The following is a 24,491-nucleotide window of genomic DNA, read 5'->3' as shown; positions in this document are numbered from 1 at the left end:
AGGACTAAGTAATTTATTCAAGATCAAATAGCTAAACAGTTATGCTTCAATGTCATTTGATTATCAAAACAAACAAACAAACAAACAACACGTAGCTGACTTTCTTTTACTTAGTTATCTCTGTATCCAACCCATTCAGTTCTCTGAGGCTTGGCTGATTTCAGTAAATAATGTCCCATTAGTCCCAGCCATGGTCACAGATCCCACAAGAAGAGTATAAAAGTCAATAAGCACTTAATCTTTAGCCTGCATTTTTTGTCTGCAAACACAAATATGCATGTATGTATCAGGAGAAGAAGGAATTTTTCTTTTTCATCTTAGCATGGATATGAGCAAGGCTATGGTCACAAATACATGGAGTCAGATTACTTCAAATTATAATGGAGTCTTGGGAGGAGAAACACAAGGATAGGAACCCCACATTTCCTGTCCTATATCTCAGCACATGTCCATGGGAATTAAGTATGCAAAAACATTCAGAAAAGTTCAAGCTATTCCAGAAAACAGTCCAAGATCTCTCCCTCCTCTAAATCTCTCTTCCTTGAACAATCAGAAACACGTAGTCTCTAGTCACTAGTTATTTAATTTATTTAGAGTTTAGAGTCTCCAGAAGAGTTATAATTCCTCAACTCCAGAAACAGAACTATTTTCATCTAGGTTCCATATTCTGCAAGAAAAGACTTCCTTGCATTTGAATTCCAAGAGGAGGGCACAGGTAGAAGTCCAGAGGTCCTATAAAGGCATTTGACACAAACAAATCCTGGCATCAGGAGTAACCTTTTCCTGATACACCCTGGGTGTGGTCACAGATGAGGTCTCCTTCTCACAAATTAGTAGGCAAATTGTACAAGTCAAAGACAGGTTTGCCCTTCCCCAGCAACCAGGTGTTCAGTTCCTATTACCCTGGCCAACACAAACATGAACAGAGACCCTCCAGAAATCACCATGAATTATGAGAGAGGGAAGGGAGCAGGAGGTCGGGCCAAGACTGTGTGATCCTGAGGCAGGACAATCTGAGGGACCCAGGGATAGGAGAGGCAGCAGGACAAAATGCAGAGCATCTCTGCTTGAGGCAGTGGGAAAAGGGAGAAGCAGACCTGCCTGGTCTCCAACATCCTTCTTCATGGAAGCCTCTTATCCCAGCCACGTATAACTCAGAGAAGAGACTGTGGAAGAGAAACTCCTATGGAGAAAACTGAAGAGACGGGGACTCTCACACCTCAGCATTCCCAAATTAATAATTATTCATTTCATGCCACTTCAGAATTATTGTCAGATACACTAAGGAGTAAGATAAAGAGGAGAAGGAAGATGAGGGTAACTCCTCTGGCTTAGTGAACTCTTTTGAAAGTTCTAACTTTCTGCTAAATATTTGATATTGACAATTAAAGCTTAAACTATAATTTCCAATGTACTTGCACAATACTTTTAATTGCACTATTTTCTAGGCTACATTATTAGTTATAACAAACACTTTAGTTGTAATTTTGATGTCCTGAAAAATATTTCCAATGTGTTAAATAACGTTAATTCTGTTTTGGTCTCCCAACTTAGAGTGTACATACTGTATGCAAGAAAATTTAGACACAGAAAAAAGAAATGGCTCTCCCAAGTTACACAGGAGGCACAATAAATGTTCCATTTAGAATTTTGGGTCCAGTGAATCAGACACCAGGGCCTGAGTTATTTACTTGACTACTGGATCACCACCCTGAAAAACCTCTTACTTTATAGCACATCTGGAAAGAATAGACTTTTATAGTTAGATGGAATCACATATTGCTCAACACTCCCTCTCATCAGGACACAGATATTCAGAAACTTAACCAACTTAACTACTATCCAGTAGTTGAAGAAAAAAAATCTAAAACCTAATTTGCTGTCCTACCTGATATCCCTTCCACCAATTTGGTCTCTTCTTTGCTCAATAGACTCCAACATCTTTCTTGCTATGTGATGATGATGATGATGATGATGATGATGATGATGATGATTGGTTTGGGTTTTGGTTTTTAGTTTTTTTTGATGTTGAAGGTCAAACCCAGGGCCTCACACATGCCAAATAAATGACCTTCCACTGAGCTATACCTCTATGCTGTGGTTATTTTGTGAAATCTCTCTATCCATAACACTTTATGCGTATGCAATCTGTAGTCACTGCCATGTTCTGATCTACAGTCTCACAGATTTGTAGCTGCCATCCCACTTTCTCCATTTTTCATACTTCAGAGCCAAGCAAGGGCAAACTAAGTCTTATAAAAAGATTGTCACTACTTTCTAGTTTTGGGGCTAGTTAACTATTCATCTCACGTTGCTGATGAAGTTTGATTTCTTCCTTTGAGATTTCTAAGGAGGAATCACTCTGTCTGCTCTCTTCTGTATTCCTATGGGCTAGAAGATCAGGCCGGGCTCTAGGAAGGATAATTCAAAGCCTGAAAATCCCAGGTTTTTATGAATGAGATATGTGTATATGAGATGTATATGATGTCTTGGGCTTACAAAAGTTTTCTTTTAAAGAAAACATGAGCTGTGTAGCCTTTCTTGCATTCCACTTGTCAAATACCTGAATAGCTGGAGTACTAGCAGCTACCTTGGAACATTAAAGAAATGTGTAGGAAATTAAATACATGCAAAAATATTGCATTGTTGCCTTAGCCCAGTTTCTTTTGCTATAACAAAACATTCAAGCCTGAGTATTTTAAAAAATAAAGGGATTTGTTTAGTCACATTTTTGGAAGTCTAAGAGCATAGTAAAAACATCATCTCTGATCTGATGAGGGCCTTTGCTTATATAACAACATGGTGAATGACATCATAGCAGGAACAGGAAGGAAGAGGGACTTAGGAGCCATGCCTGCTCATTTTACAGTAACTAACTTTCAAAGAAACTACTAGAGTCCTGTGAGAACTACATTAATCTCAAATCATGTCCAAATCATAGCAATTAGAAAAATAAAAAGGTCCAGGGCAGCAGACATTTGTGAAATCCTCATAACAGACTTGTGTTTCTTTAACATGAGGGAGAGTGATTTCAGAATTATTTAGGCATCTTTTAATTTTAGTTAGGAATATGGTATATATATATATATATATATATATATATATATATATATATATATAGATAGATATAGATATAGATATAGATATTCCTAACTGAAACACATGGAACTTAATTAAAAGTATTCTTTCTGAATGGCTCTATTTGATATGACAGGCCATTAGAGGGATTTCTTTAAGTTCTGAGAAGTCAAAAAATTGCCTTTCTTATCAAGAGCTTCTGGACAGAAGAGTTTTTTTTTAAGCTATTAAGAAAAAACTATAAATAACTTTTATCTTTGTTGTTGTTTGTTTTGTTTTGTTTTTGGTACCAGGGACTGAACTCAGGGGCACTTGACCACTGAGCCACTTCCTCCACCCTATTTTATTTAGAGACAAGGTCTCACTTAGTTGCTTTTCAGGTCACTTTTTGCTGAGGCTAGTTTTGAACTCGTGATCCTCCTGACTCAGCCTCCTGAGCTGTTGGAATTACAGGCATATGACACCATGCCAGGCAATAACTTTTATCTTAATCCCTTTTGAAACTTAAGAGAGATTAGACAAATTCTTAGAAAAGTCTGCCAAAGACACTAAAAAAAATAGAAAACAAATTTATAGTTTCCAAATAAATTGAAATAGCAGTATAAAATTTTACTAAAATTAAATCAAATTAAATAATCATCATGTTTATATTATTTTAGGGATGTGAAACCTGAAGGAATTAAAAATTAACAAGCCTTCAGGGAGTGAATAATTCTAATTTTACACAAACTATCAGTAGAGCCTAAAAAAAGAAGAAATTTCCCCAATACATTTTATGAATATATTATAAATTTGATATCAGAACCATACAAGAAACTAAAAGTCTACATCAATTACAAATTTAGATGTGAGTGTCCCAAATAATAACTTAATAAATCAAAATAGGCCTATGAAACCATGTGCCAAGGAGGCTCTAAATGGTCAAAATAAAATCATATTCCTTTTTCAACATAATCTCAGAAGTAACATCCATCACTTTTGCCATGTTCTCTTCGACAGAATCTAGTCACTAGGCCCAGCCTACCCAAAGAGAAGAGAATTAGATGACAGCTTGAATGCCAGTGATGGGGATTATGGTGTGATGCTTTATGTTTGACAATTTTGGGAGGAACTGTCAAGCTGTTTTCCTAATGAATTACACTTCTTTCTACTTTATGTGAGCCTCATAAGAGGATTCCAATTTCATCAGTGTTCATTATCTGTTTTTCTGATTGTAGCCTTACAGGTGAGTATGTAATCGTTTCTTAGTATGGTTTTGGTTTGCATTTCCCTGGTGTCTAATAATGTTTAGCAGTTTTTCATGTTAGATTGGCCATTTATATATCTTCTTTGGGGAAATGTACATTTAGAACCTGTGCTTATTTGCTTCTTGGGTACCTGTTAGTATTGAGGTGTATATGTGTGTGTGTGTATATATATATATGTGAGATCTATCTTTAGTATAAGATAATTATAAATTAAGTATCAGATAAATTATTTTAAAAAAATTTCTACCATTCTGTGAATTAACTTTATTTTTATTATTGTCACCTCAAGCACATTTTTTTAATTTTGAGGAAATCTTATATAAATTTTTTCTTTCATCATTTGTGTTTTTGATGACATAATTAAGAAAGTGTTGTCCCATCTAAGGTCACAGAGAGTTACTTTTATGTTTTCTTCCAAGTATTTGATAAATTTAACTTTTTTTTTAAAGAGTTTTTTTAATATTTATTTTTAGTTTTCGGTGGACACAACATCTTTATTTTTATGTGGTGCTGAGGATCAAACCCAGCACCCCATGCATGCCAGGCAAGTGCGCTACCACTTGAGCCACATCCCCAGCCCTAATTTTAACCTCTAAATTGATTTATATGAAGATTTTTTTATTAATTTATATGCACAGTATAAGAATTTACCAAATTTATTCTTTAGCATATAGCTATATGGTTTCCCAGCAGTTTGTTGAAGAATATTACTCTTCATTGAATTTCCATGTTTATCAAAAATTAAATTACCAATGAAAAAATTAAATTACAAATGATTTCTGAAATCTAAATTGTATGAAATCTAAATTGTATCAGTATTATTTGTGTTTATCATGCTTTTTCTCCACAATCTTCATTTCAGTGGACTTGTAGGAAGTTTTAAAATCTGTAAGGCAATGTCCCCCAATATTATGCTTCTTCGAGATTGTTTTGGCTATTCGGGTTGAGTATTAGTTTAGCTATTCTAAACTTTCATATGAATATTAATGTAAACTTGTCAATTTCTGCAAAGGGGCAGCTAGAACTTTGAAGAGGACTGATTCATTTATAGATCAATTTAGGGAGTGCTTCTACCTTTATATCAGGTCTTCTGATCCATGAGATGGAAAACTTTCCATTTATTTAGAAATTCTCTAATTTCATATAATAGTGCTTTGTATTTTTTGGTATACAAGATTTGCCCTTATTTTAAAAAATTAATTTCTAAAAATTTATTCTTTCTGATGTTATTATAATGAAGTAGTTTGCCAGATGCCCTTTAAATAAGTTTTCATTTCTAGCATATTGTTCATCCTACAGAATATTGCTTGCTTTCTTGAGAATATGTATTTAGCTGATGTTGGGAAAGGATTTTAATGATGAATTTGCTGTCTAGTTAACTTAGAATGGTATTTTCAAATGTTTTGCTTCTGTGTTTTCTATGTGTTCTATTATTGATTGCAGTATATTGAAATTTCCAATTACTATTATTGAATCATCTATTTTCAATTCATTTCAGATCAGTCTCATTGTATTTTGGGACTCTATTATTGAGGTATGTTTAATTTTAAATATATAAAATTATTGTATCTTTCTGAAGTATTAAACATAATTCATAATAAAGTGCTCTTTCTCCAGCAACCTTTGTTTTGATTCTAATATACCAAATACTAATAAAGACACATCAGTGTTCTCATGATTGCTGTTTACATGATTTGTATTTTTCTTTCTTTCAAACTATTTGTTTCTTTGCGTATAAGTCATGTCTCCTGTGGAGATATATATATATATATATATGTTGGATCTCATTTCTATTGGTTTTATAATTCCAGATTGACAATCCATGCCCTTTTATGAGACTTTTAAAAATAAAATCACACTTAATGGTATCATTGATAAAGTTTGTGTTTGGAGCTGAGTTGTGCCCCAACAAATTTTAAAAAACTTAACCCTCAGTACCTTCAGAATTTGACTATTTGGATATAGGATTTTTAAAGACGTAATTAATTATCCTGTATATTTTATTTACTTCATTATAAATAAGGCCAGAGCCAGTTCATTAACCAACATTTACACTATTTGGGTGGAGTTCTAAAAGTGTCGAGGCACTAGCATGAGCATACTCTAGTGTCTTATAGTCATCTCCATCACAACCACCCAAGCATTGGCAGTGGACATAGTCAATGCAGAAGACAGCACAATGGGAAGAAACATTTTTATTGTTGCAGGGAGATTCACAGACTGGGGTAGGGAAAGGTACTGAAGGTGAGGGGAACAAATTCAGCAGGGAACAGAGGGTATTGTTTGGATGGGTCTTGTTTAATTTTTGACTTTATGGTAATTTCAGGAACTTTAGCTGTTAAATTTGCAAACAAAGGACATGTGAGCCTCACAATTGGTATCCTTCCATAGCTTGAATCCTGTAAAACCAATGAGAAGTGTTCACCTGGGAGAAATCAGAAAAAGTGTAACCCACCCAACTCCTTTCCTGACTCTAGGACTCAGGAGAAGGAACCAAGGGGAAGGATGATTCCATTTCCTGGAATGAGGAGCTCTGCTTCCTTTATCCCCACAATCCCAGGTCTTTTCCCAGAGCTAAGCACAGCAGAAGAGGACGACAACCAATGTGTGGATTCTCTGCCTCTCACCTGATTTTGCAGTCACGCTTACACAGTAGCCACGGTTAGCAATGTTTGGGGATCCAGGGGCCCAGGCTTTGTAGGTATACAGGGACCCACTGCTCCAGTGCCAAAGGTGGGTCTAGTGGGAAAAGACCAGATAATTCAGAAGTTAACTCAGAAAGAGATAGAAAATACCTACCATGTGTGGACTCTCAGAAATGGGCTAAGATATATGACAAAATAAAACTCATCCTCCTCCCTCAATATCAAATCCTTTCCTCTGCTCTAGCTCTAAGCTTTTCCTTTCTTGGAATGTCCAACTTCTCCCCTTGCCTCTACAAATAACAAGTGTTCTGAATTTCATAGAGCTCCATACAAGTTACAGAAAGTGGTTCCTGATATTTCCTTCCTACAACTCTCATAATTTGGGATAAATTCGCCATTGCTATCTTGTTTAGTGTAACACCAGATTCCCCAAATGCCAGTCATAGATTCTCTTCTATTAGTCTTTTTATCCATATAGTCTGAAAGGGCTCTGTTCTAAAACAAATAATAAAGTAGGTAAGAGAATGACAAAATCCATGAATGCCTGGCACACCCAGGAAATCGAGTCTCAGCTCTTTCCAATGGTCTCCAACACTCCTCATGCATTATAGGAGCCTGACAGAGGTTGGTTTTATAAGGAAATTATACAAGCTGGTTCTTGAGGTCCGACTTAGTTCTGCCCATTCCCTCTCAAACATGATCATTAGGAGAAAAAAAAAATCAGTTGCAGACTGACCTTTTTGGGGTCATGGAGGCCAATCCACACACTGGAGTCTGTAGTACCACTCTCCTTAATCATTGAGGCCACGAAGTTGCCCTCGGACTGGGTGAGCACAGATACCAGGTGGCCTGCATGTGTGTTCTGACAGAAGAGCTGCAGGGGATAGAGGGGAGAGAAAATAGAGTACTCAATGGAAGAGCAAGATTTGAGCAGTATACTGGGTCCTCCTCCCAAGGGATGTGGCAGAAAAAGGACAATACAGAAAGGGTTCCTGATGATGCTGTCACTGACCACCCGCAGCCCTGTACTGGGAAGGTACAAGATGGTAGGACAATGCAGAAGGGAATATTTCACATGAGTTATCAGGTGAGTAAGTGATCAGTCTTATATCTCACTGAAGCCACCAAGAGCACCAGAAAACAGCAACTGCCTCTATATTGTGCATCCCCCTCCTACTTTCTCTCCTCACATACATCTGCTTCAATCCAGGTCAAACGGTCTTCATAAAAGTAGTAGCAGTGGGAGCCATATGAATGGGTGCCTTCCGGGCAGCTGATATGGTGAATGGGGTGGTGTGCCTCATAATCCTGACCTGGAAAAGGGGCAATTAAAGGAGATTAACAAAGGCAGGGAAAAGACTGGAAAGGTGAGGGTCGGAGCTTTTGATGTTCCTTTATAAGAATATGAACATACAGTGCTGCTGGCACAGAGTAGTTGCCTACTTCTCTCCTCTTGCATCCTAGCTCCTTCTTTATCAGGCTTAATTTCCTTAAGACAAGACCTCTCAAGGAACTGGCTGATGATTTTCCCCCTTCTTTTCTGGGGCTCTGGCTTTTACTTATCAAGCCTCTCGGCTTTCCTTACACAAGTCTCCTGTCTGTTCTTGATCATGTTAATGACCCCTTTTTTGCACATAGACCTCCCTGGCCCTGCCAATCAGATGAACTAATTTTCCAGCTACGGTGGTCATGCAAAAGGTAATTCTAAATTCTTTCTCAAACTCCCTAACAAGGTAAGAGTGCCTGAATGGGGTTAAAGCAGCAATAATGATCACTGATAAATAACCTCTTATGTTGACTCCATCTTTTCCAGGTAGTGGGTGACTGGGGAGCTGGGAGAGACGTAAGGTCCCTGGTTGTAGTGGACATGGGCGTGAAAGCTTACCTTGGCTCAGAGACAGGAACATCAGGCATGTGATCAGCATCAAGCATGAGCTGGTCTGAGCCATATTGAGAAGCAGAGAGTCTCCTACTTAAGGAGCAAATCTACAATCTCTATTAAAGAAAACAGGAAAGAGGGTTCTAGAGGTGGAGATCCAAAGCACCTATTATCTTTTTCAAACACCCCCCCCCCGAATTCCTGAAAGCAAGAAGACCCCCCTCCCCCGAGATACCCATACCTTCAAATACTTTAAGAGTTTATGCATTATACAGACCAAGTAACTGAAAAGACAGCTCTGACTGTGGCTAAGGCTGATTCAGTACTTCTAGAAGTTTAGGTTTTTGTACAAAAAAAACCACCCTGTTATCTTCCCCAAGATGTTAAGTGGAGCAGGCTATTTTAGAAGACCTCATTTACCTGTTGGCTGCGTCTGAAGTGTGCGATCAGGCCAGTCAATGATAGGTCCTTTAGAGCAGGATCTGAGGAAAGAGCCGCATTATGAGCAAAGAAAGGGACAAGGAGTGTCACAGGGCCTACATAGGACCATGTCACACGTCCTGGCATCATGAGTACCCTCCTTTCTGGTATACTCTGGGAATGGTTACAGATGAGGTCCCCCTTCCCATTAAAGAGGTTGGCAAATGTTCAAATCAGAGGCAGGCTTTCTCCTTCCCTAGAAGCAACCAGATGCACAGTTCCCACGGTCCTGGAAATTACAAGGACTAATGAGATGAGGAGGGCAGCAGGAAGAGGGAACAAGAGTATGTGAGCCTGGACAGGCCAATCTGCAGGAGCCAGACATAGGGGAGGCAGTAGGACAAGAGCATTCTTGATGAGGAAATGGGGAAAGTAGTTTAAAAATCAGGTACGCGTTTGACTTGTCCAGCATCATACTGTGAAAGAAAAGATGATGAAACAACTCTTTTCTAGTTTTTTTTTTTCCTCTCCTTTTTTCCTTGTCTTTTTAACATTGTGCTCTTCTCGCTCATCTCTGAATATCTCCCACTTGCAGATTCCTGCTCAGGCCCTGTTTGTCAGTCCTTCTGCAATCTCAGTTTCCTGACAAGCCTTCTGCTTGTATAGCCCTGTTATCTTCCTGCACTCTCAAAACCATGCAATCAGTTGAACATTGACATCTCACAAGCAGCTAGAAAACTCATGCTGTTCTTCTGTTAAGTACACTTTAAGATCAATCAAAGTCTTTTTTTACCTGCACCAGGTCATCAAAGTACTTTCATAGAATCTCCCTAATTAGACCTGCCCTCAGATTCTGACATCTGCTAAAATTTCCTATTGGTTATTTTAAACTTTGATATTTTTACTATTTTTATAAGAAAGCAAGTTCAGACCTGGGAACTCTTCTCCACAAAGTTTTCCTTAAGCATGGACTGAGATAGGCTTCAGATATACCAGAAGATGGCTTAAAATTTATTAAGATTTTAGCATTATCTTGTCCTTGGGTCCTTAGAGAGGGTAATTATGACTCACAGAAGGTCCAGGCTATGCCTCATATGCTTCTTCCCCTGGAAAGCTAGTGAATTAGTTTAACTTTGCTGTGTTTCAAGTTTTCACTCTCATGCAGGTTATTGACTAAACTCAGTTTCATACAGTGACAACATTGAGGTTCCCATTTCCTCACTGGCTGTTGGCCTTTTGGCAAAAGGCCATCTCCATTCTTCTGAACCATCAATGGGACCATGAATCACTTTGCTACTTTTAAATTTTATGACTTCCCTTTGTGCCACCAGTCAAAGAAAATTCTCAGATTTTAAAGGGTTCATGTAATTAGATGGCTCCACCATAAAAATATCCTCAAAATCTCCATTTTTATTGAGACCAAATCAACTGATTAGTGACTTCAATTGCATCTTCAAGAATTCCTTTGTCAAAGAGTCTAAAGGACTTGAGACCTGAAAATTTTCTTCTGTGGCATTGCATGTCCTTGTCCCTTCAACTAATTCTCTTCTTCATCCAACCATCAGTTTCAAGGTCTTGGAACTTATGACCCCTTCTTTTGATATCTTTTGAGTAAATTCAGATTTTTCAAGTTACTCCTGCTAATCCTTATTCTTAACAGAAGCTGGATGAAAACCTACATTTTCATGCTAAAGAGCTATGAAAAATTCTACTCTTCTAGTCTAAGAATTGTTCTTAGGAAGATTCTCATACCAAGCATTTTCACATAAAGTCTTATGTTGCTGCAGTATTTCTTGATTTTCTTTCAGTTTCTAGTGCACTGAATTGGACATGACTGGATTTTATGTTGCTTAGCTCGACTTACATCCATGAGACAAATGATAACTCCCCATCTCCGACTCTCAGAGACTGGCTAGCTGAGTAAGGCCTCTCTTGAGAAGCCTCTACCCTTCTCAGTATGGAATAATTATCTAAGCCTTGACTGCCCTTCTCTCTCTGTGGTATATACCTCTTGATTTGATTTGTTTCATTATTCAGGGTTTGGAAGGACAGGTAGAATTACAGAGCAGAGATATATGTTGTTTGTTTATTTTTTTCTCATCATTTTTTCCCTGCTTACATTTTATTGCTTGCTTTCAGCAACTTTTTTAAAAAATTTTGTTCTTTTTAGATATTTATGGCAGTACATTTTGACATTTATACCATAGAGTAGTCTTATGCTAATTAGGATCCTAATTGCTTTGATTAGAGTTTCAAGGATTATGTTGAATAGAAGTGGTGAAAGATCCCTGACTTGTTCTAATTTTTACAGGAAATGCTTTCAGTTTCTCTCCATTTGCAATGATATTGGCCTTGGGTTTAACATACATAGCTTTTATAAGTTTGAGGTATGTTTCTACTATCCCTAGTTTTACTAGTGTTTTGAACATGAATGGGTGCTATATTTTGTCAAGTGCTTTTTCTGGATATATTGAGATAATCATGTTATTTTCACCTTTAAATCTATTGATTACATATTACATATATTGACTTTCATATGTTGAAACAACCTTGCATCCCTGGGATGAAATTCACTTGATCATGGTGCGCTATCTTTTCAACATGGTTTTGTGAGTTTTGTGCAAGGTACAATATAGGGATTCAATTTCCATCTACTATATATGGATTTCCTGTTTTCCCAGCACCATTTGTTGAAAAGACTATTTTTTTCTCCAATGTATATTTATGGTGCCTTTGTCTAGTATGAGATAACTATTTAAAAATAAATTTAAAAAATTTATAAAATTATTTATAATTTATTATAAAAATAAATTAAAAAAATAAATAAACAGTTATTTATTTTTTGGAAATAGTTGGACACAATACCTTTATTTTGTTTATTTTTATGTGGTGCTGAGGATCAAACCCTGGGCCTCGCCCATGCTAGACGAGAGCTCTACCACCGAGCCACAATCCCAGCCCCGAGATAACTATTTATGTGGATATGTCTTTAATTCCATTCCATTATGATCTCATAGAATACAAAAAAATATATAGACAGTACCTGCATTCTATTTGGTAAGAGTTGCTTTCTGGCCTGAGATTTTAGAAAATAATCCTGGTCTATTTGAGAAAATAATCCATGTGCTGCTGAGCAGAAAGTGTATTCAGTCATTGATGGATGAAATAGTCTATAATTATCTGCTAAGTCTAAATTATTAATTGTATTTTTGGTTCTATAGCTTGTTTAGTTTTTCTTTGGAAAAATCTACCCAGTAATGTTAGAGGCATGTTAAATTCACCCAGTAATATTCTTTTGTATTTTTTCCCCATTCTTTTACCTTCAGTCTGTGGATGTCTTTACCTATAAAGTTGAGTCTCTTGGAGGCAACATATTGTTGGGTCTTGTTATTTAATCCAATCTTCTAGTCTATTTTTAATTCATGAGTTTGGAATCAACCATTTACATTAAATGTTATTGAGAAATGGTTTTATTCCCTGTCATTTTTATTTATTTCTGGTTTCTAATTCAAATTAGTTTCTTCTTTGATAGTGATTATTCTTCTAGTGTAGTTCCTCCCCCTTTGCTGGTTTTTAGGTTTTTTTTTCTTCATAAAATATTGAGTATGATTTTAGTGCAGGCTTTCTAGTTGTGAATTCTTTTAACTTTGTTTATTGTGGAAGATTTTTATTTCATCATCGAATCTAAAGCTTAATTTTGTTGGGTATAGCATTCTTGGTCTCCATCCATTTTGTTTCAGAGTTTGGTATATGTTGTTCTAAAACCTCCTAGCTTTGAGAGTCTGGGTTGAGAAATCAGCTGAAATCCAGATTGGTTTTCCTCCAAATATGACCTATAATTTTTTCCTGTGTGGTTCTTTGTAGTTTTGTATATTTGAGAGATCATGTAAGCCTCCTATATTTGATTTTCCATTTTATTCTTAATATTTGGCAAATTTATTGATATTTCATTGAAAAGATTGTTCATTCTTTGAATTGTATTTCTTAGTCTTCATCTATATTTGGTCTTTTCTTATATTTGGTCTTTTTGTGTTATCCTATATTTCTTTAAATTCTCTTCATGGTTTCTTATCTTTTCTCCACAATCAATTTTATTTTCAAGGTTATATATTTTGTCTTTGTTGCCTGAAACTCAATTGTTCTAGTCTATTAGTGATACTTCCCCATTAAATTTTTAATTTGGTTTATTGATGCCTTCATCATGAAGATTTTCTTTTTTTTTTTTTAGAATCTCTTGATTTTTTGCTTCCTATATTTTCTAATTTCACTCCTTACATGATCTTTTACCTAGCAGATCAGTTTGACTAGTAACTTTCTAAACTCCTTCTCTCATTTCTTCAACTGGGTTGTTGGTGGGTTCTGATACTAAGATATTTTGGTTTATTTGGGACAATAAGTCCCCTTTCTTTTTCATGTTATTTGTGTGTCTACCCACCTAAAAGTATGGATCTAAAGCAGTGGGGTTTCTACAGTACCCTCACAATTTAGGGGGAGACAAATATTAACCACTAAGGCAAATGAGATATAGCATCAAACCAAATAATTCCTACTATGCCATGTATGATGTTGTCATAATTAACATAAATGATGTAATCAGCTGTTGCCCCTGGTTACAGTTTTGAAAAGTAAACAGAGAAGAAATGTAGGATGTGAGGAACATGGAGAAGGAGAGAATATAGAAGTAAAAATAATAACTAAAGGAATGAGAGAGAGAGAATTAGAATTTATCTGTTAGCAGAAGAGAAAGAGAATCAAGGTAAACAGCTAAGTGAGAGAAAAAAACCGACAAAAACAAAATATACTAATCATACTGGCCCTCAAAAGATTAAGCCATACAAAAATAACTGCCTTCAAAAAAACACTAGAAATGAGGGAAAAAAGATAAATACGTATATGTATAAATGTCCATAAACCATTCAGCTCACAATTAAACGGGGGAAAAAAAGGTTCTGGACCAGACATTAAGGATTTTTTTTTCCATTGCAGGGGTCAAGAATTGTCAATGAGAATGTCTGTCCATTGTCTATTCACAAATGTCTTTCCATTTCTTATTGAAATATGGAGTATGTACAAGAGTTTTGGCTGCAGGCTGTCAAGTCCTTCCCCTTTTTGAGTTTCCTATCAAGTCGGCCATCTTAGAGTGGGCTGGATTGTGACGTCTGCTCCACCCTGGGAGAGGGGAGGGGAGGGGTCACTGTAGTGTTCCGTGAGAGAAGTGCCTGTAGGTGGAGCTCCGGAAGGTGGGGTTTAGGTCTAGATTTACTCAGGTTTCTTTGTTGAATGATGATTGATCTGAAACTTTGAATCAGTGTATCTCCAGGGCCCAGCAGCTGTGGTCCATTCTGGAAGACTAAACCCTAGGAATATCCCTTCGGTTCCACTCCTATGGCAGAGGGTCAATCCTTTGCCTCCCCCCCCCCATGACCCCTGGGGCTCGCTTTTTCTGGACTCTTTTAGTCCCCAAACTTATTCACTCCAGACCCCACCCTTTTGAATTCCCCGTCAGGCTTGACCCTCCCAGACAGACCTGCAAAGTCACTGGTCTCAAGGCGGTATGGGGAGCCAAGTGAGTTTTCACCACCCATATTCCGGTGTAAAACCCTCTCCAGGTCTTGATTTTCTTCCAGGTCTCTTTCTTAGGCACACTCTAAACGTGACTTTGATAGGCCTGTTTTTCAGATGGAGCTCAAGTTTGCTAGGACTTGGCACCCACAGCCTCCGGTTCCCATGGAGATTGTAATAGGGCTGCTGTCTCTGCTCTCTGTGGGGCAGCTTGGAGAGACATGGTTTCTTTTCTGAATGAGAGTATTGTACCACACACTCTCTGGGTCCTGGTCCTATCTTTGATCTCTGATCTTTTCATACCAAGACACATCATCACAGACCTCCTAAAAATTCAGGTTCCCTTTACTCTGATATCCATCGACTTTGCCCATGAGAGAACTGCCCCGGCAGGTGCTGGCAGTGGTGGCACCAAGGCAGGTGGTTTTTTATTCTATTATACCCAACCCTCCTGAGTCTCTAATCTACTTCAAATGTTAGTATTAATTCCTAGTAAAGTTCCCCTGCTAAGTACACTATATTTTTTCTACCCACTCACCTTACTGAGAAGCTACTTACCTACTTTCTTGGCTTATCACCACAGATCAGCCAGAAAGTGACCTCCTCTATTCTGCTATGGTCGGTACCTCTCAATCTTACTTGAGCAACTGCTAGTCACTCAATGAACTCTCAGCCTTATCCTCTCTTCTTTTACATGAACACAGATTATGATGTCAGCAGCACTGAACATTCAAAGTTCTGTTAGAATCTTGCAGACAATCTAGAACTTTAGTACCGCTGAGAGGATCTGAGATACAGTAAGATAGTCAGTTTGAAAAGTATCTTTCAACCAAAAGTGTTAAATGATTTCAAATATTTAACAATCAGCACTTGAAAAAAAATGTTATGTCTTTAGAAATGTAGAAAAAATAGAAAAATTCTAAAATTTCTTCCTTTAAGTATTCTTGACGATAGGTTAATTAAAACAGATAATCTATTCCCCAATTTTTATGATGCTCTGGTTTGTTTTCTCCTAAAGCTTATTAAGCTTTCAAGTTCCCCAATCTATAGTCATCTTGAACTACAGAGCATTTTATATGTGTTTTTGTCTTATAAGATCTCACTGCCCATTTGAGAAAGGTTCCTGAAAAGCTCAGCTGTCCCTAAGGGAAGAATAATAAGACTCTCCTTGGTCCCATGCAGGACTAGTCATTACATCAAGGTGAAGTTGGTAGCACATATAGACGCTACACTGGAAAGGAAAGGCATTGTTGGACATGGCTAAGTGGTCCATAGGAGAAGTGAGCTGAGAAATAGGCCAGATTTTCATGGCTGGCAGATACAGGTTAAAAAAGAACAAGAAATATGCATTTTTTTTCCAGAAGGAAAGTACAATGGGAAAAGCAATAGAAATTAAGAAATGTGACTCAATCCCTTCTTTAAGATTACTTTCTTCCAATGTGTTGCAAGAGAAAATTATTTCATGTTGAATACTAAGAAGGCCCTGAGATTTTACCTTTCTTGCACACTAAATCAACCTGCTGATGTTGACTAAAGACAAAGGACTTTATGATTTATAGGACTCTGAGTAGCATGAAAAGCAGCACATTCACCTTTGTTTAATGTATCCTCGAGTCCAATGAGAGTCATGTAGACAGATGCCTTCACATCTGGTTATGTTATAGGGGAGGAACATCCCCTGTAATTGTGCTCTCAGAGCTCGGAGAACTTAGACCACTTACAGTGGGCAGTGAGCAAGCCTATCTTTTTGCCTGAAAAGGAGGCACCTTTATTATACTGGGGAGAAAGCATGATGTCTGTCTTTACTCTGCAGGGAGACATTATCTTTCTCTTTCAGGACTACACACAGTCCTGTCCTTTGCTTGGGGGAAGGTGCTATCTCTTTTCAAAAATCTCTCCACAAACATTTTTAAAAGAATCTAGAACAAAAACATCAGTGACCCTGCTTGAAAGAAGTGGAAGAAATATGGGAGACACATGGAAAATTCTCTCTCAGCTCTTACTATTCTTTTTCTCCCTCAATAAACCAAAAGGGCTTTTCCACTTGAGATTGTCTAAGATCTTTGTTTATTGTGATGCTGAGGCTAGAACTCAGGGCCTCATGTGAGCTAGGCAAGCACTCTACTGCTGAGCCTATGATTTCTGAAAAAAAAAGGGTGATTTGTAGGGGTCTAATGGTCTGGAGAAGTATCTGCGGGAAGTTGGCAGCAGGGAGATGCTGACTATTTGAAAATCTTTAAAATGATGGAACTGAAGAATGAATGCCCATGAAGGATTAGACAACTTAAAAGGAGTTTAAGAATCCCCAGGATAATCCTTTTGTTCCCCAGAACTAGGGATTGAATCCAGGGCCTTTTGCATGCAAGCTGTAATTTCACGTCTCATTCAGGTATATAAAATCATATTGAAGTTCAATTGAAAGAGTTCTAGTCATCTTTTATGTCCTTGTCTGCCACCATTAGTTCTAAATAGATAAGCACTGACCATTTTTTTCCTTTTGGAGAATCAGAAGACGTGATGGACCATCTATTATTTTTCTCTTCTGTGATTCTCTCCCCAGTTGACTTTGTTATTCTCAGGCAGATCTCTTGTATCCCTCTCTGGGCCACTTCATCCTTCCTTTACATTCTCTCCTGGGAGACATTTTTGTCCCAAGGACATGGGAGCTGGGCACCTGGGAGTACTCTGAAAACAGTGAAATTTCACCTTTGCCTGAAGAAAAGTTTGTTCTAATCATAGGAAGGCTGTCTTATGTGGGCAGTCTCAGCCACCCCTGATGGAGGAGCACCTCCTCTTGCCAGGCATCTCTGATCCTACCCACCTGAGTCTCTTCTCAGTGTCCTGGGCTTCTGTTAGGATGGCCTTAGGCCTGAGCCTAAGCAACTCCATTTTAAAAACTTCATTTTAAAAGACCTGCAGTTTCACCAGGCACATCCACAGAGCCCTCCAGTATGGCCTCAAACAAGTTACTCCCCCTCACCCTGATAAAAGAGAGTGAAGCCACTGGCAGGCTGTCCTCACCTGATAAGAGGGAAAGTTGAGAAGATCAGGGTGGAGATCACCAGACCAGATGTTTCTGACCATAGGGTAAATGATGTCATGGAGAAATCCAGTGGTAGCTGATAAGGATTGAAAGGGGGGTCAAAAAACCCCAAATTTAGTATAAATTATAGAACAAATGAAAAGTGATTCAGCCAGCCGAAACAAGGATGCACTCGAGCTGGAGAGCCTGATGAGGACCTGACATCCCATCACTTGTCATCGTTCCTGAGCCTCTGGGTGATCCTCACCGCTCTCAAACTCTACCACCTCATCTGGACCTCGGTGAGAGCCGCAACTCCTCCATATGACCCCCTCCTCAACCGGTCATCCACTCCACACCAGGAAAAGCCTGCCTTGTTTCTGGACCTGATCATCGTGGTCTGAGTGAGTGTACCTCTGCTGGACTTAAAGCCTAAGACTTAAGAGCTTTGAAGTTAGCATGAAGAGGGAATGTCTGTCATTAGCCTGATATGATTGTGTTTTGCAGTGCTTAGAATTAATCTAGAATTGTTTGCTGTGAATTGATGATTATGTCTATTGCAGTGCCTAGCATTAAGGATTGTCGTTTTCTTGATCAAGAACCCATAGAGTGAAACTGTATTGAGTAATTTGAGTAAATAATGTATTGAAAGGGGCAGAAGTGTGAGGACATTCTTTATTTCTCCCCTCAATTGCATATGTCACAATTTTTCCCCCTTGCAACAGCTTCATTGCTCATTTGCTATGCTTTTATTTCTGTTCTCCCTCAGGTACTGCTGTAATAGTTCTTTCCCATCTAATCTGAGAAAACCATTCAAGTTGGACTATGAGTAAGGGGCTAGGCAAGGAGGTCCTCTACTGCCTCAATCTCGTTCTTTCCCGCATCAACTTTAACAAATATGAACATTTTCCAGTGTCATTTCTAATGGTTCCACCAAATTCAATTCAATAGTTGTACCACAATATTTTAAGTGTATCTAGTTTGCGAAGGTCTCTACTGTCTTCCGTTTTCATTTTAGAAAAGCTAAAAATAAATAGTCCTTTAAATAAATGATGTTAAATAAATGCTCATAATCGTAGCCTTTCTTTTTTCTTTCACTTTTCCTTTTAAAAGAGTCAGAAGACAAAAATGGATGGCAACAAAGAACTGGTTATAGATCCTCTGCATTATTAAGGAATCACTTAACACCTACTAGGCTTATAGACCCAGAATACCAAAACTTTTATCATAGTTCTGGGTAAATTAAATATTAGGATGTTAAATCCATCCTTGAAAGAGCACTGAGGTCAGATTTAGTATAAATCTGACTTAGAAACATTTTTAGAATATTTAATAACCCACAATATCACAATTTCTTCCAGGTGCTCCTAATTCTCTTTCCTAAGGAAAGAGCATTTTTTAAAAATTTTATTTATCATATAAATCTTCTTCCATGTACTTTCTGAAATTACAAAACCTCTCCAGCTTTCAATCGGAAAACCATGTCACCAAACTTTAGGTGTCGTTAAGGTTGGATGCTTACTTTCAGAAGGTGTCTGTGAATGGCTTACTTACAGTTATTTGGACAAAAATAAACCAAGGAGCACAGATAATGTAAATTGGCAAATAAAATTGAAAAAATGTGATGAAAACTGGAAAAATTATATTTTATAGATGCCAAATGTTAACTGTAAACTGACAAAAAGAAAGTGGCTGATTGCTGACTAGAGACTGACAGGTGAGGGATGCCTTCCCTCTCTGTTTATGTCTGTACCTTGATTCTTTTGATAGGAATAATTTGGTGTTTGAGAATTACCAGAAAATTAAAAAGGCTTAAAGCATTTTATAAGCCCTTTAATCCTGTTCGAGTATGATACCAAGTCTTACCTTCTCCCAATTGTCTTCTGAAATGTGTGTGAATTGGTATTCCCTGATCACCTACCTGCTTTCATTCCTCCATCCCTCTTTCTATAATAGAACCCTAATGTTCTGCCAAGAAAGCACAGCCGTCCCACCTCCTGAGAGGTTAGGTTGTTAATGATCACACCCTAAGACCCCAGACAGCTTATAATTCATGTGATTCAATCAATATAACATATTGCCTTTGCTGTCATTATACTAAGTTACACAGTAATTCAGTTTTCAACAACTGGCCCATCACAAGGAAATTTCTCAGTTTTATCTAAAAAGAAAAAAAGAGAGAAGCTCAGAACTTTTATAAGTTTACAAAAAGAATTTTTCTTTTCAATATTGATGAGGAATAAGTATTCCCAGTAGCTTCTGGCAACTATTCTAAGCTGTAAAATAAAGTCATTAGAAAAAAAAAATCTACAGATAAAATGAAAGAGCACACACAAGAGAAACCCAATGAAATGGCAAATGAGCCCTGAGTGAATGAAGTTTGAGGGCTATCTCACTGCTGGATTTTTTCAGTTGTATGATCCCATACACATCTTTATATTTTAAGACCCCTCAGTATATTTCCCATATTGTGTATAAATGAGATCATGCAGTATTTTTGACTCTGTGCCTAGATTATTTCACTTACTATAGTGTCCTCCATGTTTGTTTATGTTATCAAAAATGACAGGATTTTCTCCCTTCTAAAAACTGAATAATATTCTGTTGCTACACTGATGGATATGTAGATGGAATTCATATTTTGGCTATTATGAACAATGCTACAATGAAAATGGAAGTTGGAGAAATACTTCTATTCAACATAATAATTTCAATTCCTTTGGATATTTACTCACAGTGGGATTGCTGAATTATCTGGTAGTTCTATTTCCAGTGTCTTTTAGAAATGTTTTGCATAATGCTTTACCTTCCCACCACAGCCCCTTACTCACCGTCCTACTTGAATGGTTTTCTCAGGTTACACGGGAAAGAACTATTACAGCAGTACCTGAGGGAGAACATTTATCTTTCATTCTAACAGGTATAAGGTGATATAAGGTGATGTCACATTATGGTTTTAATTCACATTTTCCTAATAATATAAGTGACTTGTGGTCAAGTCTGGAGATGGAACAGGCATGAAGATTGAGTCTGTGGGGCTTGTCTGGCATCTGGAGTATCAGGGACAGGCCTGGCTTTGAGCCAATCCTGGCAGGTTCATCTGGAGTCCAAAGCTGTACAGGAAAGATTGATACTACTATATACCTGGATATTAAGTCTGTTGGGCTAGACTTGAGCCTGGGATAACTGGGGTCACCCTACAGCTTTATACAACAGAGGGACTTCCTGGAACTTAGGGCAGCCTGTGGAAAAGAAGACCAAACTAGCTAGTGTGGCAGGGTGGGCCTGAGGACTCAATTCAAGAATACCAACCTGGAGGGACTATAGTGGACTGCCCAGGACTTAACTTGGTGAGTCTGCTATGGGGGTCCAGAGCAGATCTGGATATACATTTCATTCTCCTTCCACTGTACACATGATAACCCGCTCCATTCTGTACAGCCTGGGGTTAGGGAAAGGCTAATATGAACAATGGAAAACTGTCTTTCTTACCGTCTTCTATACACCTCTCATTATTTCTTGTTACACCAATACACTGAAATTTCTCCCCAGACTCCTTTACTCTTGCAAAGACGTGTTCTTGTTAATGATTTTTTTTTTCAAATGGGTATTTCTATGAGGACACAAGTGTTGAAAGTCCTATTCAGCCTTGTGGCTAATGTAACTTTCCAAGAAGTATTGTAGTAAACACAATTAGAGCATCTTTAGGGTGATTACGTTACACCATCAGTGACAGGGGCTGGGAGAATGAATGGGCCCTGGATGTGTGGGAAAGCAGTGGCATCATCTGTCCACACACAATATTCCACAAACACTCCCACACTCCCATCACACTGTACTGGTAGGGATGAAACATTAAGCATTCTCCCTTAGACCTGAGTGGAATTGACAAGGGGAAATTTCCCCTCCCCAAAACTCTTTCCCAACATCCTCAGGGATTTACTAAAAAAAATGGTCACAAAATCACACAAGTATAAGTTAAAATTTTTATTATTTCATTCTGAGGTCTTTGTTCATGAAATACATAGAATAGCCGGAAATGAGGGTTAGAATGAGGCAAGAGGAAGAAAGATCAGGACAAACTGGTCGGTTTTGGGAATGTTGGGTGAATAGATCTTCTTAGGGTAGGCCTTTCTATGTTGTCCCTTGTGCATGGTGAGCATCATGAGAAACACAGGCTGCTGATTTCCACCTGCCTTAGCCTTTGAACTTGCAGACATAGGGTAACTCTCTATCACAGCTGTAGTCTCTCCACCTCAGAAATCCTGCAGAGGAAGAAGAAATAAAGTGAGTGGAACTAGTGGATCTTATAAAGCCAACGATTCTTGTCTAGCCATTTTTACCAGTGTCCAACTCCAGAGGAAGGAGACTTGGAGAAAAGAGATGAGAAGTGATTGGAGAAGTCAAACCAACATTGCATTTCCTAACTCAGGATGGATTCCTTGAATGTCAGGCTCAGGAAAGGGGAGGAGAGGAAGGAGCTGCTGGGCAGAAGTGGCTTCTCTGATGCTTACCTGAGCTTCGTGACACGCCCCCACAATAACCACGGTCTGAAGCAGTGGACGGATTCCTCTCCCAGTTTGCGTAATTCAGCACATCAGTGCTGCTCCACTCCCATCCAGCACCATTGGGTTCTTGGCCCTACCGAGCACAGGATGGAACCAGGTAGATATGTGTGTGTTGGATAGAAGGATAGAGATTAGAGCTCTGCTTGCATGACCCCCTAGCTGGACCTTCTGATTCCCCTCACAGCTTCATGGAGTTTGGCCTTCTCCACAGGATACAGAGAAGGCTCTTAAGGAATGTTTCCCCCAAATTTCTCATTCCTACAGGAAAATCCTCGACAATATCCCAAGAACTTTGAGACCACTCAAAATCAGTGAGGAAATAGCTTAACACAATTGGTGACATTTTTGTGACTAGATTCTGAAACTCAAAGATGATATCTAATCTTAAAAGAGAAAATATGTCTCAAACCTTCAGGTAGTGATCCCTTAGAATAGTATGCTCAGACTCCCTGAAAATTTCCAAAGCCTCATAAGAGCATAATATGAAAACTGACAAGGGGCACATGAACATCATTGGATTAACTAGGGAACCCCACATAACTTAGCTCTTAACATGGCCTCAAGGATTTCCCTTTGCTTGAAATATCACCCAGAATCTGAGCTCTAAGTCCCCTCAGGTTCCTCCTGGGCAGGCATAGAGAGAAGGCCTGGGTGACAATAGCCACTTGAGATGTAACCAAAAGAGTATTGAACTCACAAGTGTGGGATCATGGAGCCCAATCCAGACATATGAGTAGCTGTTCACACTGCTCTTGACCAAGGAGGACACAAAAGATGCTTCAGCCCCACTGAGCACAGACGCAAGGTGTCCTTCAGACCGCTTCTGGCAGGCCAACTGCATGGTTGGGAAGCAAGAAAATAAGAGGGAGCCTGAGATCTCGATAGAGAAAAGCAGGGAAGAGTTTGGTGGGATAAATAGCATTGGCAAGGGTGTTCATTCTCGTGCCAGGAACTGTGGAAGTTGGAGACCTTGCCCCTGGGATACATGTGGCCTTTCCCCTGTCACCCACCCAGCACTCACATCTGCATCTATCCAGGATTTTGGTGTGGTAAAGAAGGCATAGCAGTAGGAGGCATAGGCCTTGGAGCCTTTGGGACAGCTGATGCGTGGAGAGGCCTGTTCCTTCTGGATGTCTTCACCTGGGTAGAGGGAGATACAGAGAGGGATGGGCTCAAATGAAGAATGGAGACTGGGGTAGGGAGGATAACGTGGGGAACGTCTATGAGGTCTCCTTCTGGGAGGGAAACCACAATCCCCTCCAAATCTCAGCTCTGCTCATGCTTTCAGGAATCTGCATTCTCACATGGCCCAGCCATGTTGGGCAGCACCACCTTTCATTTTAGCCTTTCCCCTTACTCAATAGTCCACGACTCCTCCCAGCCTGAGCTGACAGTTCCCACACTGGGTTTTCCAATCTTTCATTGTTCCTTACACTGCATTATGGCCCTTTCACACTTTCCCTCTTAACCCACTCACATAAACTAGAAATTTAGGACAAAGCAGGGAGCCACCTCATTCCATTGAGGATGCATACTCTGGCCTCCCACCACTGTTAACTGAAGCAAGGGAGGGTGATGGAGGGACAGCAGGCAATTTCCCTGAGTGTGGGCACACCTCACCTTCCCCCATAAAGGAGCCTTCCTCTTCCTGGATCTCAATGCTCACAGAAATCCCTGGGCTAGAGGCAGAGAATTCTCACCTTGCACCTGAGACAGGAGCATGAGGCAGGAAAGCAGCATCCAGGACATGCTGGGCAGGGCCATGGGAGTCAGCATCATGTCTGTGAATGAGGAGACAACCAGCTCACTGTAGGAAATGTGCTCAGGCAGAAGACATGCAGAGACCCCACTGCGTCTTGCCTTTCTTTGGTCTAATCCTGTACAGATGTGTTGATCTGAGTGCTATCCATGCCCTTCCATGGACCTGGCATGAACTGGGAAATCTGTATTCTCTGGTCTTCCTGAAAGCTCCCTGGCCAGCCTTTGCTTAGTCTCTGAACTCCTATGTTCTCTGAGGACTGAGTCCCCCTCCACCCTCTAGTGATGTGTGAGGTCAAACCCCTGCAGGGC

General features: G+C 38.9%; 2 protein-coding genes across 2 annotated transcripts; both read right to left on the bottom strand.

The window, feature by feature from the left end:
* Nucleotides 1-6,656: 6,656 nt before the first annotated feature.
* On the bottom strand, nt 6,657-8,919 carry LOC308632758 (lithostathine-1-like; the record flags this gene model as incomplete). The annotated part of the gene is made up of 5 exons (XM_081265127.1): nt 6,657-6,724; nt 6,953-7,064; nt 7,707-7,844; nt 8,165-8,283; nt 8,856-8,919. 5 exons carry the CDS (start codon nt 8,917-8,919, stop codon nt 6,657-6,659), a joined length of 501 nt encoding a protein of 166 aa, XP_081121253.1.
* A 13,131-nt stretch (nt 8,920-22,050) lies between these two features.
* On the bottom strand, nt 22,051-24,200 carry LOC308632956 (regenerating islet-derived protein 3-gamma-like; the record flags this gene model as incomplete). Its single annotated transcript, XM_081265382.1, has 5 exons — nt 22,051-22,118; nt 22,368-22,494; nt 23,119-23,256; nt 23,443-23,561; nt 24,122-24,200. 5 exons carry the CDS (start codon nt 24,198-24,200, stop codon nt 22,051-22,053), a joined length of 531 nt encoding a protein of 176 aa, XP_081121508.1.
* Between the last annotated feature and the right edge of the window lie 291 nt (nt 24,201-24,491).

Source organism: Spermophilus citellus, assembly GCF_964194105.1.
Source record: "Spermophilus citellus genome assembly, chromosome: 13".
NCBI lineage: Eukaryota > Metazoa > Chordata > Mammalia > Rodentia > Sciuridae > Spermophilus > Spermophilus citellus.
Note: the sequence above shows the minus strand (reverse complement) of the source record. Positions and strands in the feature narration are given on the sequence as shown.